The sequence below is a fragment of the Natator depressus genome, chromosome 5 (assembly GCF_965152275.1).
Source record: "Natator depressus isolate rNatDep1 chromosome 5, rNatDep2.hap1, whole genome shotgun sequence".
Lineage (NCBI taxonomy): Eukaryota > Metazoa > Chordata > Testudines > Cheloniidae > Natator > Natator depressus.
The window spans coordinates 122,315,905-122,333,873 of NC_134238.1; the positions used below are offsets into that span (position 1 = coordinate 122,315,905).

Here is a 17,969-nt window from a genome sequence, read left to right on the forward strand (position 1 = left end):
AGTGAAGAGGAAGGAAGGGGGAGTTATGAGACTTTCTTTCCAATCCTGAGTGTCAAGCTAGTCCCAGTGCTGCTCAGTCACCCTTCCTGGGTGAAACCCAAGAGTGTTTGGGGGCTGGGGATGAGTGGGTGGATTTTTTTTTTTTTGTGTGTGTGTGTTTTAAAGGTTTATGGCTTTGTTATGAGGTCTTGACTAATCAGCTGCAGATGGGAATTACCTGCCTTGGGAAGCTGAATCAATTAACCAGGTTTAATCAATGAGCTTAGTAAGGCAGGGCTAATGAGAACAGGTGGAATATGATCATAGAAAAGACAAATCTGCTGCTTTAGGTGAAATTCTGATGGGGCTTTAAATCTCTGCATCAAGTGGTCTGACTCTCTAACCCCTGGTCAACAACTCTGGTGCCTCTAGCGAGGGGAGCTCTCATGCTGTGCAGATGGGAGTCCTTAACCACTTAGAAATGGTCCCATGATGATGGTCACAGGGTTGCTGTCTGCAGGGGGATGTTTACCTTCCATTAGGCTTGTTTTTCAAGCTTAGTAGCTGGTATCTCATACTTGAGGAAACTCCTCCCTTCAAGCTTCTCCTCCAACTCTAAACCTGTCTTTCTCTGAACCCCACATGAGGGGAAATGCTATAAACAAAGGCAAACTGCTTGTGGTCCCCATTTTGACTATTTCTGTGTGCAGTGTAAGAATGAAATCCTAACCCTTGCTCTCCTAACTGCTTGATGGTGAGCTTGGTTGGCCGTATCCTCTCATTTCGATCTCTTTAATGATGCTGGACAAAGCAGTAATCAGCACCTGCTGAGGGAGCTGGGGGAAGGAACTGTGGGCTTCTTGCTGGTCATGTGTTGCAGGAACACTCACTAGCAGTTGCTGGATTGTAAAGCAACTGTTGTCACTAACCTACACAGCCTTCCCAGACCTGCCTGTGCCACTACCTCTGGGTTTGGCCACCCCTCTATGGCAAGCAAGTGGCATGACTGAGCTGCTGCATTGGTTGGCTCTAGTCTCTTGGCGTAAACTAGAGTGGCTGAAAAGGTAATGGGTAAGATGACTCTGCCCTCAATAGAACTGCCTTGGGCACTTGAGGAATGATAAAACGCACTGTCTGCATTTAAGCTGTTAGTCTGGGCACCGCTTGCCTCTTGTTGGTAGGCTAACCTCTGTGGCGATCTCTTCCCCAGCAGCATTTGGCTTCACCATGTCTTCTAACGAGAATGATGTTCAGGATGCTCCCTCAAAGAGAGGGGAGCAGGAGCAACAGGTGAGTGTGTGCGCTGGAAATCCGGCGGGTGAGAGCCTGGTTCTGGCTGCTCCGACTTCTAGCCAGTCGTCATCCTATAGTGACTGCTGCCGTGGCTCTAGCCCCAGGCATATGGTGGTGGCGAACCAGCCTATTGCTAGACCTAGGTAGCAGAACAAGAAGCCTCAGCCCTCCTGAGGAGTCCAGGTTCCAATGTGGCTGGTAAATCTAGATAGCTACCGTGACCTACAGTAGTAGCTAACCATCACTCTGTCTGTGATGGGAATACAGTGCTGCTCCTCAGCATGACTGAGTGTGGTTGCACTGAGGCCTGCCCCATCCTAGGAAGTCACTACATCATTAAAGGGCTCTCCAAGCAGTGGCTGACAGACTTAATGCTCTGGTGTTACTGTGTCTGGCCTCCTTTGCCCAGGAGGCTGCAGACCTTCAAATCTGAAGAGGGTGATGGAGAGTAAAGGTAGCTGGACTACCCATAGTCCTTCATACTAACTAGCAAGCAATGGTGGTCATGACTCTCCTTTTCGTTCTCCTGTTAGAACTTGGTGAGCAGAGTGGCCGGTCTGCCCTTGGTCAGTGCTGCTTACGACATGGTCTCCACCACTTACACATCCATCAAAGAGACCCATCCTGTCATCAGATCCATCTGTGATGTGGCAGAGACTGGAGTGAGGACCATCACATCTGCCACAGTCAGTGGGACCCAGCCCATCCTGGACCAGCAAGAGCCTCAGGGTGAGTGAAGGAGGGGGGATGATCCCATATGCGGGGGAAGGGGAGTGAATTGCCAAGTGAGTCCCAAGACAGAACTGTCCTCCCCGAGTGAGAAATGGAGCCTTCATCTCCTGTGTAGGTGCATGACACTCCTTCATCCTGGGAGAAGGGCTCTCTGCTTCACCGGGTATCCCCACTGACTACATCATGGGTATTCTGCAGCACCCATCAACATAGCACATGAGTACCGAACACCACTCTGAACCATGGTCCGCATTATTCAGTTACATGGGGTCCACCATTTTATACGCCAAATACAAAGAACTGTGAATGAAGCTTCCTGATTGCTGGGGGTAGCACAGTTCGACACCACCAGGCCAAAGCAGTTACATGTCTGGGGCTTGACATGTCTCCATGATTTAATCTGCTTCATACACAGCCTTGTAATACTGCTATTGACTCCTCATTTGGGCACAGCCCAGATGCAGCAGTGGAGCTGTCTCCTATGCCCCTTATGCTCAGCATGTCCACACTGAGACGTAACTCCGTTCACGTCACTGGCTTCAGTTGAAATCCAGGGTCCTGCTGTCCAGGCTCAAGATGTCCATGCCCTGAAGAGCTCCCAACACAAACATGCCATGTAGCCTTCTCACTCAGTGCTGGTCACAATGTACAAGAAACAAATGACATGTGTGCATCTCCCTTAATTAGTGGTGCAGAAACAACTCCACCAGGCCCCATAGATGCCAGGGGTGCTGCTGCTGCATCCCCCTGGCTTGAAGTGGTTTCCATCATATGCAGGGCTTACAGTTTTGGTTCAATGGCTCTCAGCACCCCCACTATAAACATTGTTCCAGCTCCCCTGCTAGACCCTCTGGTACCAGCCACCAGAGACGTGTCAAGCAGTGCTTAGCTGGCGCCTCCTACACAACTCCCTATGCCTGCTGCAGTTAGCCGACTCACAATCCCAACTCTGTCTCCAGGTAGTGTACTGGATGCCTTCTGTTTTATTCCACCCCAGCCTTCTGGTGAGCAACACAGTTTCCTGTGGGGTAAGGCTGAGCATTGCCAGCCAAAAAGACCTTCTCCAACAATCCACCCCTGGCCAGCAGCGTAACTCCACTGGGGTGCAAACAGCGCCATGTTCTGGAGCAGTGCTGGCATGGCAGCTGAACAGAGGTGGTGGAATGAACAGTCTGGAGGAGAGGTTCCTTTTCACAAAGTGTCCTTCTCCCACCTGAGGGTCTCTCCCAGCAGAAGTAAACCACTCCTTCACATGGGCAGCGTGGTCTAGTGATTTTGCTCACAAATAGGAACAAGAACCACTTCCTGAGGTCTAGTCTGACTCCAACACAAACTTACTCCAGCCTCTGACTAGTTCACCTCTCTACCCTCTCGAAGAGGAAAAGGAGGTGACCTCACATGTATAGAGGGTGCAAGGAACTTGGGGAACCCCCTGAACATGCATGTCCTATTGAAATGGAAAGGCTTTTGGTATCTAATCCTAGAACTGTTAGTATCAGCCAGTGACTACGCCTGCGAGAGCCTGGACAAACTGGAGGAGAAGCTGCCCGTCCTCCAACAGCCAGATGACCAGGTAACTCTAGCCTTTGTTTCAGGGCTCCCTGTAGAGGGGAAGGGCTGCAGCGGTTTGAGACCTGGTACTGCCCTAGCTGAGGAAGGCTCTGACCAAGCACAGCTGCTAGATTGCAGAACCAAAGTGTTCCCAGGGAGGGGAGAGGGGCAGTCCATGCAGTCTCCACTAGGAGCATTGCATCAGCCAACAGAAAGCTCTGTCAGGCAGAGGGAGAAGTGAAGTTTCAGGTGAGTCAATGCTTGAGTTATGGAGGTGTGGGGGGGGGGGGGGAATTACACTTGGGCACCAAATTGGGGTGGTGACAGTGTCTCTCGCTCTTTTGAGTGGACATAAAATGACCTTTCCTCTGCCTGCAGGTGGCCTCTGATGCCAAAGAGCTAGTATCATCCACACAGATAGATGCCAAGGATGCAGTCTGCAGCACGGTCACTGAGGCAAAGGATGCAGTGACCAGCATGGTGGGCATGGCCAAAGGGGCTGTCCAGGAGAGCGTGGAGGTGACCAAATCAGCCGTGACCAGCAGCATGAGCACAGTGATGGGCTCCAGCATGGGGCAGATAATCATGAGCAGTGTTGACTTGGTACTTGAAACGTCTGAGTCGTTGGTGGATCACTACTTCCCAATAACGGATGAGGAACTTGGTTAGAATGCTCCTACACTCCTTCATAAACCTAAAGAAACATGATCCCTGTCTCTGATACCCCTACATAGGTTTTTGGTATGGCCCTAGGGGCAACTTGGATAACAAGAAGCTTTGTCTCACCATACCACAGATCAATGGTGGTGCCCAGGTGTAACTTGCTCATACTGTACCCATTGCTGGTATACAGGAGTTCAGCGCATCATAACTTGCACTTGTCACATGGGGTTACTTTTGTGGTCCCCCTGATGTGGCTTTGAAATACTAATGCTAAGCATGGCTCTCTCTGTTTAAAAAGTAAGGCTGGAGGTGCATCATATGCTCAAAACCCAAGTGGTGGCTTTCAGATTCTGCCTAGGGCCAGCCTTGAGTGAGCGCCTGCTCCTGCACGAACTAGCTTTAATCTTGCTGTAGGTGGTTCCATCAAGCCAGGGAACAGAGTAGTCAACTGCAGCCCCCATTCTGGAGTCTTAGGTGTCCCTGCAGGTATCCCAGATCTGCTCATGTGGTGCTTGTGAGATCTCCTGCTCAATGGCACTGTAGTGAGTGGAGTGGGCAAGACTTGTGCTCATGGTAGGCTGTTGCTGAAATTATGCACAGTAGCGTTTTCAAGCTTGGTGAGGCTTGTCTCTTGCACATATAGACAGTACAGCTGCTCAGCTGAGAGGCAATGCTGGCCAGGTCACTGTCCAGTTGAGATGCTGGATAGGAGACTGGAGCACTGAGTGCTATGCAAGAGCTCAGTGTAAACTGGAATTGGGAACACTTCTACAATTGGAGTCAGTCCACAGTCTAGAAGTTCGAGTTACCTTCAGTTAACTTCCCCTATGGCAGATGTTTGAACTCTGATAAAGTTTGAAGGCAGAGGTAATGTGCTGGCTCCCTTTCTCCAGCTCTCTGCTCTAGTATAGCCCAAACTAAAATAACACAAGAGTGGCTTGCTGGCACACGGTCTGAAAGCATCCTGTGCCTGTCAGCTCCCTGCTGACTAGATCCTGGTTCTCCTGTTCCTTTCCAGCTAAACTTGCAGTATCCCTGGAGGGGCCTGGAGAGGCTCCTGCAGAGCAGCAGGGTTACTATGTGTGTCTGGGTTCCCTTTCGAGCACGCTGCGCCAGCGAGCCTACCAGCACGCCCTGGGCAAGATGAGACAAGCCAGGCAGCGCACCCTGGAGGCCTGCTCCCAGCTCCAGCTAACCATTGACCTGGTAGGAACACTAAACCCCTCCCTCCCAGGTCTGCTTTGGGTAAAGCCCTCTGTCTTGATGGCTACATAACTTGCTGTGTGTCTGTGAGAAGGCTTTTCCTTCACCCTCTCCCTTGGTTCTTGTCATGCAGACAGAAAGCAGAAGTCTGAAGTGCAGGCAATGTTTATTGGGATTAGTTCCAAGCAAGCATGTTTATAGCTCTACACGCTGGCAGTGTCTGTTCCCAGCTTTGATGCTGCAGAGCCTCTTTTGTCCCCATCGCCTCTTTCTTAGCAGGCCCAAATAGACTTGTAGTGGACACCCCTAGTTGCACCTCTTGCACGTTATGGTCATGCTCCATTTTGGAATGTCATAAGTCTCGAGTCTTTGTCCCACTTTTGTATCCCATGGGTAAGGAGTGAGGTTGTGATCTAGCCAAGGCCAGGCTTTTCTTTGGCTTTTAGGGTTTTTATATGCCTCCACCTCCCTTTTTTTTATTCTCCCACTTGCCCCTTCTAACTGGTTGCTTGACTGTGGCTTAAAGGAGCTAGGCAGCCTTTCAATGTGTGCTCATATTCCACTCCCACTATACCCTGTAACACTTTAACTGTTCTTTGTTGTTCCCATTATACTAACAAACCCATCTGGCCAGGCAAAAGCAATGCAGTGTCTCTGTCCTTTATTCACACACATTGTGTTCTTATAATATACAAGAGTATCAAACTCAAACCCAAAATTCTATCCCAGGCTAACAAACTAGCCTATAGACTACAGTATCTGCCTGGCCTGACCAGCCCCACTGTAGTGGTAGATGGTGAATTGTGTCCTGTGCACAAGCAGTTCCTCCAGCCACTATTAGCTATGTAAGTGTGTGACTTGTTGCTGTGGAATCCTATGTTCCCTCTCCTAGATGGAACAGGCCCTGGGTCAGAAGGCTCATGATGGGCAGGAGAAACTGCAGCAGATATGGCTGGAGTGGCACAAGGGCCAGCCAGGAGGCAGTGAGGACAATGGCTCACCGCAGCCAGAGGTATCCTTCCTCTCTCTTGCATTGTTGCACTGCACCTTGTGTCTACAGCATGTCATGACAAGAGTGAGCTTCACACGCACCTAGTCACTCTCCCTCCTATCTCTCTACAGGAGATGGTGTCCCAGGCTCTAGCCACTTCCCATAACCTCATCCTGCAGGTGCGGACCACCTGCCATAGTCTCCTGCCCAACATCCAGGGTCTCCCTGCCACTCTCCAGGAGAAGGTCCAGCAAGCCTACCAGAACATGGGAGAGCTCCAGACTTCCTTCTCCAATGTCCAATCCCTCCAGGAGTTGTCTGAGGGTATCCTGACCCAGACCCGGGAGAAGTTGACCGAAGCCCAGGAGTCCCTGGATGAGCTGCTGGAATATATGGTGCAGAACACTCCCCTCACATGGATTGTGGGACCCTTTGCCCCTGCTGGAGACTCTACTGAGAAGGTGGAGGTACTGGCAGAGGCGCCAGTGGAGGCCTGAAGTAGTGGCTGTATGGTGATCTAATGCAATACATCTCACTACTGCTCAAATGCAGCTTCATGTTCACAGCTAGAATAGCCCAGCCATAGTTGGCTTTGGGATAGGAGTCTACTTTGCACACTGTATGTCCAGCTGTCTGCACATAATGACTCTGCAATGTATATAAGGCTGTCTATCTTGTATTCAAGTCCCTACTTGCTAGAGTACCTCTGATGCTCTTCCTGGTGAGGTTTGAGTGGGAATACCACTCTTTGATGCAGGCCCTAAGACTTATGGCCTTAATGTCTCCCCCAAGGGAATAGGAGCAGACCTCCAATCCCTTTATTTCAGAGACTCCTGTCTCTGATCTTTGGAAGCCCTGGTAGGGCTACCTCTGGCCTGTCTGTTAAGGGTATAAAAGGAGTGAGGATGGGACCTGGTCTGCTTTCTGGTCTTCCTGCCCCTGCTGTGCAGACATCTGACCAGATATTGCAGAACCTCACTCTTTTTCCTAAAAACAAAAACCCACTTCCCTTTGGAGTACAGCCTTAAGCATGGAAACTCAAGACAGTGCATAGTAACTGTCTGTTCTGCAAGTACCATCTCCTGCTCCACTGCACATGCCCTTGTTGTGATGGTTGCTAGCTTTTGTCCTCTTAATAGCCTTGCATTGTTGAGGTATAGAGGCTGGTCTCATGCTGCTCCCCTGACAAAATCCAGTGTCTGCCCCTAGAAAGACCCCCGCCCCTCCCCGTGACTGACTTAAGAGTGGAACACAATGTAAAACTATTGGCTCTTCCACAATAAATACTCATCTGCCTTCAGATAAGGGTCCTGGACTCATGTTTGGTTATTAATGAAACTGAGTGAGCGGCAGGCAGGTCTCTCCTGCCAGAGAAGTATTGACTGAAGCAGGAATTGGACCTTCAACTGTCAAGTTCTGGAGTAAGGGGGTTATGGCTTCTCCCCTACCCAGGTGCTCAGCAGGGCATGCTCCTGGCATACACAGAGCAGAGATGGAGGCAGAACCACCATGCTGTTTTAAAACCTCTCTCTCTCCCTCTCTCCTCATCTGCTTGCAGACTTCATTTCTGCTGCAGCACTGGTGGGAGAATTCATTTTGTGATCTGGGGGAAGCAGATGGGTGGCAAGAATCTCTTCCCTCCAACTAGGGAAGGAAGGCTATTGTAACCATCTTTTCTCCTCTTCCCCTCCCCCCCCCCCCCCAACTTCCATGGCTTGTGCCCCCTAGAAAGGGAGGAGCTGACTCAGCCAGAGCATGCAAAGTCAAATATACCCTCATATGAATATTCAAACCTGCATCTGGCTGCTGCCTTGAGGCTCTTAGTAGGTGGTACTGGGCTAGAGGCTGAGTTGCAATGATGAGGCTTGTCTGTAAGTGGGATGTTACAGGAATCGTTCCCACTGGTCAGCTGAACTAATAAACTCTACACTGCAAACTCTCCCACCTTAGGTATGGTGGGATACACTTCCTACACAAGCTGATGGTGTCTCTTAAAGGCACAGCTCACCAGTGTGATGGTGAGGGCCCCAGGAACCACAGAAGCTGGAGGGAGGTGTGGCAGGGAGAGTGGGTCTGCAGGGGCTAGATGCTAAGCCGAGGGGGTAGGTTGCTGGCTGTAGAGGCATCTTGCATATATTTAAGGCTTGATTGCAGGAGGTACTGTTAGAGGGGGCAGGATTCGGCTGCAGCTTGTCTGAGCGGGGCCTGATGCACTAAGTCTCTTCCCAACAAATGCTTGCTACAGCTTCTGGGGCCATTCTCTGGTGAGAAGGGCCATGCAGAGGGCCCAGGGGAAGGGGCCAGCCCTCCAGCTGCTTTCAGCCCAGTAAGACTTCTGGCACACCACCCTCTTCCTCTGATCCATCAGCTGTCAATCCTTCAGTGCGAAGTGCCCAGCTCTGGCCCTTCACTGGGTCTGGCTGAGCCCTTGTGCTGCCCGGAGATGGGCTATTTACCCTGTACCTGTGGGCCTTGGGCAAGCTTGCTGATCATTTTCCTACCCCTGCAGTTGGAGCTTGCCCCCTGGGGCAGAGTCTAAGACAGAAGTCAGGGTCTAGGCTGCCAAGGCAATTCAAGTTTGCAATGTGGCTGAAGCGCTGTCTCTCCCGGGGTGTAGAGAGACCAGGTGGGTGAGGTAACATCTCTTCTTGCACCAACTGCTGTGGGGGAAAAAGAGAGAGAGAGCTTGCTGCTGCTCCAAAGCTTGTTTTCAGGTGTTGGAAAAACCTGGACAGTCACTGAGTGCCTTTCCCAGCCCTGGGGAGTGAGAAGGCCTGCCTCTATCTATCGGAAGTTGGGCCAATAGGCAATGTAAGGGGACTGTTGCCCCTTACTAACATTCAATGGGGGTGTTTTGGTTGCTAGTTCTCAGCACTAAAAGGGGAAGGGCTGATAGGAAATCAGGGCCCTGAGACTGATAGGCCCCAGGTACAAGGAGGAGGAGGGGCGGGGGGGAAGGGAGGCCAATGCTCCAGGTCAGCCTGAATGACAGCGTGGGCAGGCTAATCAGGGAGTCAGCAGGCCAGGGAGGTTCTGTCCTCTGTGTGAGCTGGGTTTGCCTGGGTCAGACAGAGTGGGGCCGAGCTAAGGAGAAAGCAGGGGCCCAAGCTGAGCTGTGCCAGATCCAGAGAGAGCAGGCCCTGGGCTGGGAGCAGAGCTGCAGCCCCAAAGCCTGAGGCACAGCCCAGAGAGAACAGACTTGCCCTGGGAGCAGAGCTGCAGGAGCCAGAGGGGCCAGAAAAGCAGCCCAGGAAGCAAGTCAGTGCTGGGAGCAGAGTCACAGAAGCAGCCTGCAGAGCAGACCTGTCCGGGGAGCAGAGCTGCAGCAACCAGAGCCAGAGGGGCCAGAGAAGCAGCCCAGGGAGCTGGAGGCAGAGCAGCAGCCGTGCAGAGACCGAGTGGTGGAGCTGGGGCTGGAGCGGTCTGGAGCTGGGTGCGGTGAGCAGCTGAGGAGAGCGAGGGGGACCCTGGGCAGCGGGCCCAGCACAGGGAGACGTCTCAGCCAAGAGGCTCTGCAGGCCAGGCTTGGATCATAACCCCAACAGGGCAGGGGTGACACTGGGAAGAAGGGTCCTACCACTTAGAGCCTGAGGGTGTGTGGCCACCACCAGAGCAAGTGTCCAACCCACAGCATCCCTGCAGCACAGCCAGGGCCTGAGAAGGCGGCCTGGGACTTACAAGTAACAGACTATGAACTGCCCTGACAATCCAGAGACACTGTTTGTGATGTTCCCTGCCGCAGAGCGGGTTGATGTGTTTCCTTTAACCTTTCCCATTTTTCCTTCTTTTTTTTAAATTAATTGTTGATTAAACAACTTGCATTTGCTTTAAATTGTATGTAATGATCAGTGAGTCCAGGAAGTGCCCAGTGCAGAGAGAGTACCCTGGAGTGGGGACACTCTAGCCCCTGTCCTAGGTGACCACAGCAGGGTTGGGGGTCAAGCCCCCCAGGAATCCGGGACCCAGCCTTGTTGGGGTTACGAGGACTCTGCCAGACAGGAGAGTGGAAGGGGAGTCCTCAAGGGCAGGGAGGCCACTGGGTAAAGAAGTCGGAGCGAGGACTCAGATCCTTTCACTAGCCCACTTCACTGGGGTAGTACAGAAGTCAGGAAAGTTCCCCACAATAGCACGACTATTCCCCCTTACAGAAAGACTAAGTTACAGCATATGCCAAGTAGGAGCCCTGTGTTAGGGGTTCAAATAGAGGGGTCCCTGTCCACACTAAGAGGTGACTGCAGGTTAGCAATGTTCATTTCCCAAGGTAGCCCTGCCCCTTAAAAACAAATGGTGTGAGGCATCTTTGCCTTCAAACCACCTGTCTCCTCCCTGCTTAGGGGTAGAGGGCAGCATCTGCACTGGCCCTGGATGAAGAACTACTACATGTCACAATCATGTTAGGTGTTAGCAGGGAAAGCACTGGGGGCAGTGCATTCTCTGAACTATAACCCTGGAGGGTCTCCTGGCCTGGTGGGCAGCTTTGCCACATAGGTAACCCTCTGCCATTGCACTTTGTAGAGACAAGGCAGGCCTTGGGGCCCTCTCCCAGAGCAAAGCCCTATCGTGCCAGGAGCTGTGCGGACAGAAGAAAGTAGGTCCTTGCTCCAAAGCATATAGGATCTATGTATGAGACAAGTATCTGCCCACGTTCCATCATGCCTCCTTCCTTAGTGCCCACTCCCAGCCCCTCCTGCCCTGGAATGGGAATGGGGGGACCCCCTCCAGCAAACTGCCCAGCCTCTCAAAGACAAGTCACTTTTATGGCCTGGTGTTTGCATCCTGGCAGCACCTCCAGCTTGTGAGGCCTATGGTGCGTGGAGCTAGGTAAAGCAGAAGCGAAGAGCAGCTGGGATCTGGAGGAGGTGCCCTTTGACTGGGCACGCCCGGTACTACTAAGGCTCAGTCTGTTTGGGCCTCGCCCCTGGGCTGTGAGCACTGTGGGGCAGGGCTGGTGTCTGGTTTTTGGTTTTTGGTTTTTTTTTTTTATAGAGGGTGAGGCCCGTGGGCTGTGCTGAGCAAATGATGAGCTGAGTACAGGGCTTAATTCATGCCAGGGCAGAGCTGCAGCACCTCTAGGCTTGGCAGTTCAGAGCCCCTGCACCTCTGGGTTTGTCACAGCTGTTACGAAAGTAAAAAAATTGCCTCTTTCATTACAAATTAGGCCCTGTCGGAGCACCTGTGAGCCCCTAGTGCCACAGCTGGGGTAGGGAGGGCACATTGCTGTGAGACAGCTCCGGGATCCTGCTAGCAAAGTGGCCAGGGACGTTTGCATCTAGCTGATCCCATAATTAGTGGCGAGGGGAAAAGCCGTGCAGAGCATCCTGAGTGGGGAAACCCTGGGGGCCTATTCAGGGTGTGTCCCCAGCACCGCCGGGAGGAGGCTGGGCACCTCGCGCCCCCCCCCCCCCCCAGGGATGTGCCTCAGTAACCTGCATGCCCCAAGCAGCCCAGCGAGTCTGTCAAACACACTCACTGGCCGGCTGCTTCGGGGTGGGTGAGGTTTCAAGCAAGGAACTGAGCCGCAATGCGCAGGTGAACTGAGCCCCACCAAGGCTGCTTCCTCACCTGCTGGAAACCGCTGGGCCTCGCCCCGCCCAGGCGGTGAAACAAAACCATGCAGTTAGCCCTGCCCAAGCAAACCAGGGCATGCCCGGCCCACGCACAGTGCCCGAGCACTGCTACCACGAGGTGGCTCAACCTCTCGGCTGCTGTAAAGGGGCTCAGCGCCATTGAAGCCACACTGATTTACCCCACCCGGGGGCTTGGCCCAGTGCTGTTTGGCGCTTCCCCGATGAGGCTCATTGGCACCTTGGAGAGGATGAGCCGCACCCTCTGGTCACCCATGGCCCGCTGGGGCAGCCAGGCATGCTTGAGGGAGCCATTTGCTGGCACAGGCCCAGGCTTGGCAAGAATGGGACACCACAAGCATATGGGGTTTTTTTGGGTGGGTGGGTGGTTTTTTTTCCCCCCACCAGCTGCCTCTATGGAACTTCCCGGAGCCCCCCTTTGCTGTGTGCTTACAGCCATGCTGCTGCCACCCCGCTGGCTCCTGTAAATAACCCAAAGCAATGGGAGCCCTGAGGAAGTGTCACCTACCGGCCAGAGCCCGAGACCAGGACTCAGGGGACCTGGGCTCTATCCCCTGCTGCTGCCAGCTGGGTGACCTTGGCTGACTCACTTCCCCACCCTGTGTCACTGAGAAGGCATTATCGGGGCTGGTCTGTCTGTTTCTTTTTCGCTGTAGCTTTTGGTGGGTAGAGCTCAGGGCTCCCGCCTGGGCGTCACAGAGGGGGAGCTATTTGTGTTCTGACTTTGTGACTGTCCAGGGGCCCTGGCCCTCTTCTCCACTCACCCCGCTCTTCCTGGCCAGACAGGAGAGCAACTCTCTCTGGGGTGCCCTGCCATCAGCAGGGGCTGAGCAACACTCCCCTGACCTAGAGTTCCTATGCCCCATTTTTGGAAGTGACTGGCTCTAACGTTTGAGCAAGCAGAGTTTTCCAGCCCTGAAAGAGAGTGGCTGGTTTAACTGAGCTGAGCAGGACCCTGGTTCTGATGCCAATTGACAGTAGCAACGCAGGAGATATGAGTCTTGCACAAGGGAAAACACCTGATTTTGTCTCGGAAGAGCTGCCCTGGGGGGGTGGTCTCCTGGCGGCCAGCTGGTGCTGCTGCTAAGCTTGTCCTGCTGAGTTGATGCTCCCCCTTCTCTCCCACCCCGCATCCACTCGCTACCTTGTCACATCACACCGCTTTGGAGTTGGTGTCAAAGAACCAGCCCCAACCTCTTCCTGTGGGTGGTTTCTGGCTTCAAGGAGCTCGTGTCTGCCAGCCACCAAAGATGGACTTAGCAGCAAACCATCAGCATAGCAAAGGATGCAGCGACTGGCAAAGTGATTGGAATAGGGAGGCTGCCCCAACCAGACCAACCTGCCAGTGAGCAAAAGCTAAGCTAAACGCCTGTCACAAATCCTCCCAGTGCCACTCACTCTCTCTACTCAGATACCATCCCCACTCTTCCTCATGCTTACGTCTGTCAGCAATGTGCTCCTGGGCCCAGGGCAAACCAGTCTTCCATCTGTAGCGGAGACGTCGCAGCGCTTCATCTGTCACATTCCAAATGATTTTGTCATTTTCTTTCCAGGGCAGGACAGCTGCATCCCTGAGTGACTATGGGCTACAGGGGACTCCTGGAACTGCTTGCAGGAGGGTTAGGTCATCAATTCTAATTTGATGGCCTTGGAATAAAATGTCTGGCAGACTATAGCGATGAGCTTTTGTGTCTTCAGCAGAGGGTGCTGAATCATGCCCGGAAGGACAACACAGTTGTTTGGTTTTCAAAGCTGCATCCTTGCCAAGTCAGTATTTATACCTCCCTAGCTATGGGTGCGTGAAACTAACCTGACACAGCTGTACATGCAGAATAGTTGCACACACACATTCGGCATGCAGACCTAGGCAGACAATCGCTGGGAAGACTTCATTTACCATGTATGGTGCAGAAGCCTTGAAAGCTCTCAACTAAGGTGGTGCCTTATAGTAGATGACAGGCCCTGCCCCAAAGGGCTTAGCCCCAAATCCTCAAAACTACTTGGGAGCCTCCCTCTAGTGCTGAAACACCGCTCAGGAGCTGGGCCTTACAGGTTTAAGAAAGACGCCCTTAACTTTATTTGGTTTAACTGACAGCCATCTGGCCCTAGTCGTTACAAGAAAATCTTGGCTCATGACTGGCTGAAAAGCGCCATGGGAATCGTTGTGTTATTGTTACAACAGCGTGATACTGGTCCATGGGAACGCAGAGCAGCATCTGGCCCAGCAGCTGGGACACAGAGCAGCATTAGCTTCTATTCCGTCTCGCATCACCATGAAGAGAAAGGGGCCAAGAAGTCCTGTCAACCTCAGCCTACCGGCTAAATGGGAACGCAGTGCAGAAATCGCTACTCTCAGCCAGCTGCCAAAGTACAAACTGAAGCCTGAATCATAGAATCATAGACTATCAGGGTTGGAAGGGACCTCAGGAGGTCATCTGGTCCAACCCCCTGCTCAAAGCAGGACCGATCCCCAATTAAATCATCCCAGCCAGGGCTTTGTCAAGCCTGACCTTAAAAACTTCTAAGGAAGGAGATTCCACCACCTCCCTAGGTAATGCATTCCAGTGTTTCACCATCCTCCTAGTGAAAAAGTTTTTCCTAATATCCAACCTAAATCTCCCCCACTGCAACTTGAGAACATTACTCCTCATTCTGTCATCTGCTACCACTGAGAACAGTCTAGAGCCATCCTCTTTGGAACCCCCTTTCAGGTAGTTGAAAGCAGCTATCAAATCCCCCCTCATTCTTCTCTTCCGTGGACTAAACATCCCCAGTTCCCTCAGCCTCTCCTCATAACTCATGTGTTCCAGTCCCCTAATCATTTTTGTTGGCCTCCACTGGACTCTCTCCAATTTTTCCACATCCTTTTCGTAGTGTGGGGCCCAAAACTGGACACAGTACTCCAGATGAGGCCTGCCCTATTGAACGGGGGCGGGCCTGTCTTTGTGTTCGGTTTGTACAGCACCTGGCACAATGGAGGGCACAGCGAGGGCTCCTCGGTGCTACAAATAATAACGTAATAAACGTGTATGGCACAAACTCATCCTATTCCGGAGAGAGCCAGCTGTGATGGGAAACAAAAACAAAACAAACTGATGATGTTTTCAATAAACAATTAGACCCTAATTTCCCCCACCTGAGTATGGGTCCAGTTCACATACTTCCACGTGACTCAGCATGAACATTTATAGCTATAGACACCCTGGCTTAACCTTGACCAACTACTTCAAGGTTAAAAGCTACAGGGTCTTGTCTCCATTAGGATTTTCCATTCGAGATTGTTATCGTGCCTTATCAATCTCAGTGCAAAACCACAGCGCCCTCTGCAGTGACCACAAAACCAATGTGATCAAACAGCAGGGAAAAGGCCTTGGCCGGCAAGACAGATGGGCTGGGCAAGGGCCAGAAAAAGAAAGGGGAAAGCGTGCGGGTGCAAGGGGACACCCAGGGAGAGAAGTGGATGAAAGTAAGTCAACAGCAAGGGAGTGAATGGGGTGGGCGGAGCGAAACAGAGATTCAGACACAGAAAATCAAGGAGCACCATAACAATGAAGGGCGCAGAGCGGCAGCTGTTTATCATTCGGGACGCAGGGATTTCCCCATGCCTCATTACCCCTCATAATGGTGCACTTGGGCAATGTGATCATCACACAGCTGACTGCCTCTGGAATAATAATGACCAGCGAGGCTAGTTTATGGGGGGAAAGCAGAGTGTGGGCAGGCCGCCACTCACACAGGTCACTGCACCCAATTATCGCTGTGTACACAGCTAATAAAGAGAAAAGCACTGTCACCAGGCACGTGGGCTTTGACAGCAAACACTGTGTGTGACAGAGACAGCGGGAGGGCAGGAGAACAAGGATGGGGAGCTCAGCCTGATACGGACCTGTAGGAATTTAGAGTTTGAAGGGCTAAAATCACACTTAGGAACAGAGGAGCTGCCAAATGGGCTCAGCCCCGCCGGCCCTCTTGCTGTGACAATGGCTCACACCAGACGCTTCAAAGTAAGGTGCAGAAAATCCTGCAGTAGGTAGCTCTGGGCTAGTCTATCACAGGGCGACCCTCTTCCTAACCCTGCGTAGGTCGCCTCATGCCCTGAAGCGGGGGGCGGGAAGAGCAGTTAGGTCCCTGCTAAAGCTCTTGGTTATTTTTCAGTATGGCTATTGTATCCGGATAGTTTTGTCCAATCATTTTATGAAGATCGCTCAGGTCTTGGCCTCAATGACCTCCTAGAATCATAGAAGATGAGGGTTGGAAGGGACCTCAGGAGGTCATCTAGTCCAACCCCCTGCTTAAAGCAGGACCGACCCCAACTAAATCATCCCAGCCAGGGCTTTGTCAAGCCGGGCCTTAAAAACCTCTAAGGATGGAGATTCCACCACCTCCCTAGGGAACCCATTCCAGTGCTTCACCACCCTCCTCGTGAAATAAGAAAAAGACGCTGTGTAGCTGAGGGCTGTAACAACTCATGCCCTCTGTACTGATCCACAGAGGAGAACCTCATGTGACAATGAGTTCCACTGGTCAATTGTGAGTTGCATGGGAAAGTTTTGCCTGGTATCAGCTGTATATTGGCTGCCAAGCCATGTCACTGAATGTCCCCTTGCTTGCAGATTGTGCCAGAGGGCAAATAGAAATGCCCCTTCTACTCTCTCTAAACCATTCGGATGGAGCCTGTAAAATGCTGGAATTGTACCTGTCTGTTGCTGAGGCAGGATAGTTGATAGCAAAAACCTCACGGGGCCTTTGGTTTCGCTGCTGTGTTAAACAACATGCCCTTGTAGCACATACCGTCCTGTGATCAAAGCCCTGCGTCCATGTCACCCTTCCCTGCCCTCTCCAGGCTCAGAGCTGGAATTCAATTCTCTTAATAGCCAAGGAACCTAAGTGCTCTGACGGCTTACCGACCAGCCACCGGGGCCTGGCTCTCCTCACCCTCCAACGCCCCAGGATGAACTCAAGTCCGTGAGTCACGGTGTCATTCCTGTCCTGCTGTGTACAGAGCTGGGGGCTGACGACATGGCACGTGACATCACTTTGCAAATAACGTCAGCTCCATGGTACAATGGCACTCAGTCAAAGCCCTCAGTCTCCCCAGGAGAAATTCGGAGCACGGTGCTGGCTCGTCTGCGGGTAGGAAAGGTGCTTGCTTTTATCCCTCATTCCTAGCTGTCCAGCCTTCTTCTGCCTTGCACTCTGCCTGCCTCTTTTGCTTTCCCTGGGACATGCAATGTCTCTCTCTCTCCCGACCCAGCCCACCTCTGCCCTAACACACCCCACCTGCTTCTCACTCCAGTCCTCCCTTCCCCGCAAAGGACCCGGGGAGCAGCTTCCTCCGTTGGGCCTTACAGCAGCTACCCCATGGCCTGCTCCAGCCTCCTCTGCCCATGGCTGCTAGGCTTGCTGTGAGCCTGAATGGCTGTTTGTGCTCAGTGCATCCGCCCTGTCCTGTCCTCCTTGGGGAGGTCACTGGCCAAAGCACCCTGTGTTTTAAGCGGAGCAGGAACAGGACCTTTGTCTCACCAGGTTTGCATCTCTTATGCACCCGACACCCCACCAGTGCATTTTGCTGGGCTCTCTGGGGCAGCGGCTGTGTGAGCACTGCCCCAGCTCAGCGCTGGGCACATCGTCACCTGGCATTTTCTGTGTGGGACGGATGATTTTGACAGACAAGGGAGCCTTGTGCTCCCCTGTTTATTTCCTGGTGTGCACCCAGCTCCAAAGCTAATGCCAGTGGCCCCCCTCCTCAGGGAGGGTTAACTGGTGGACTCCTGATCCCACTAAGCGAAACCTTTGTGAGCCTCCATGGGCTGAAGCTGCCAAGTAGGGTCCCATCCGCAACAAAACAGGGCAAGTCCCCATCCTCCAGCATAACTCAGTTCGAGGGAAGGGGCGGAAGGCTCTGGCTGGCAGAGCCAGTTTCAAGGGGATGGAACAGCTGGATTCTTGCACTTATACTAAGAACAGCAGCC

The 17,969-nt window shown here is 52.5% G+C and overlaps 1 protein-coding gene across 1 annotated transcript; it reads left to right on the forward strand.

Moving 5' to 3' along the window:
- Positions 1-1,206: 1,206 nt before the first annotated feature.
- Positions 1,207-6,909, forward strand: LOC141988008 (perilipin-3-like). The gene is made up of 7 exons (XM_074953830.1): positions 1,207-1,269; positions 1,806-2,001; positions 3,498-3,577; positions 3,934-4,219; positions 5,237-5,424; positions 6,314-6,433; positions 6,544-6,909. The coding sequence occupies exons 1-7, from the start codon at positions 1,207-1,209 to the stop codon at positions 6,907-6,909; spliced, it is 1,299 nt and encodes a 432-aa protein (XP_074809931.1).
- Positions 6,910-17,969: the final 11,060 nt, after the last annotated feature.

What these genes read in the sequence shown, in the direction of transcription:
- LOC141988008 (XM_074953830.1), top strand. Translation starts at nt 1,207, where the DNA reads ATGTCTTCTAACGAGAATGATGTTCAGGATGCTCCCTCAAAGAGAGGG. An exon ending in TCCAGCTAACCATTGACCTG is followed by an intron (nt 5,425 to 6,313) that starts GTAGGAACACTA and finishes TCCCTCTCCTAG; the next exon opens with ATGGAACAGGCCCTGGGTCA. An exon ending in ATGGCTCACCGCAGCCAGAG is followed by an intron (nt 6,434 to 6,543) that starts GTATCCTTCCTC and finishes ATCTCTCTACAG; the next exon opens with GAGATGGTGTCCCAGGCTCT.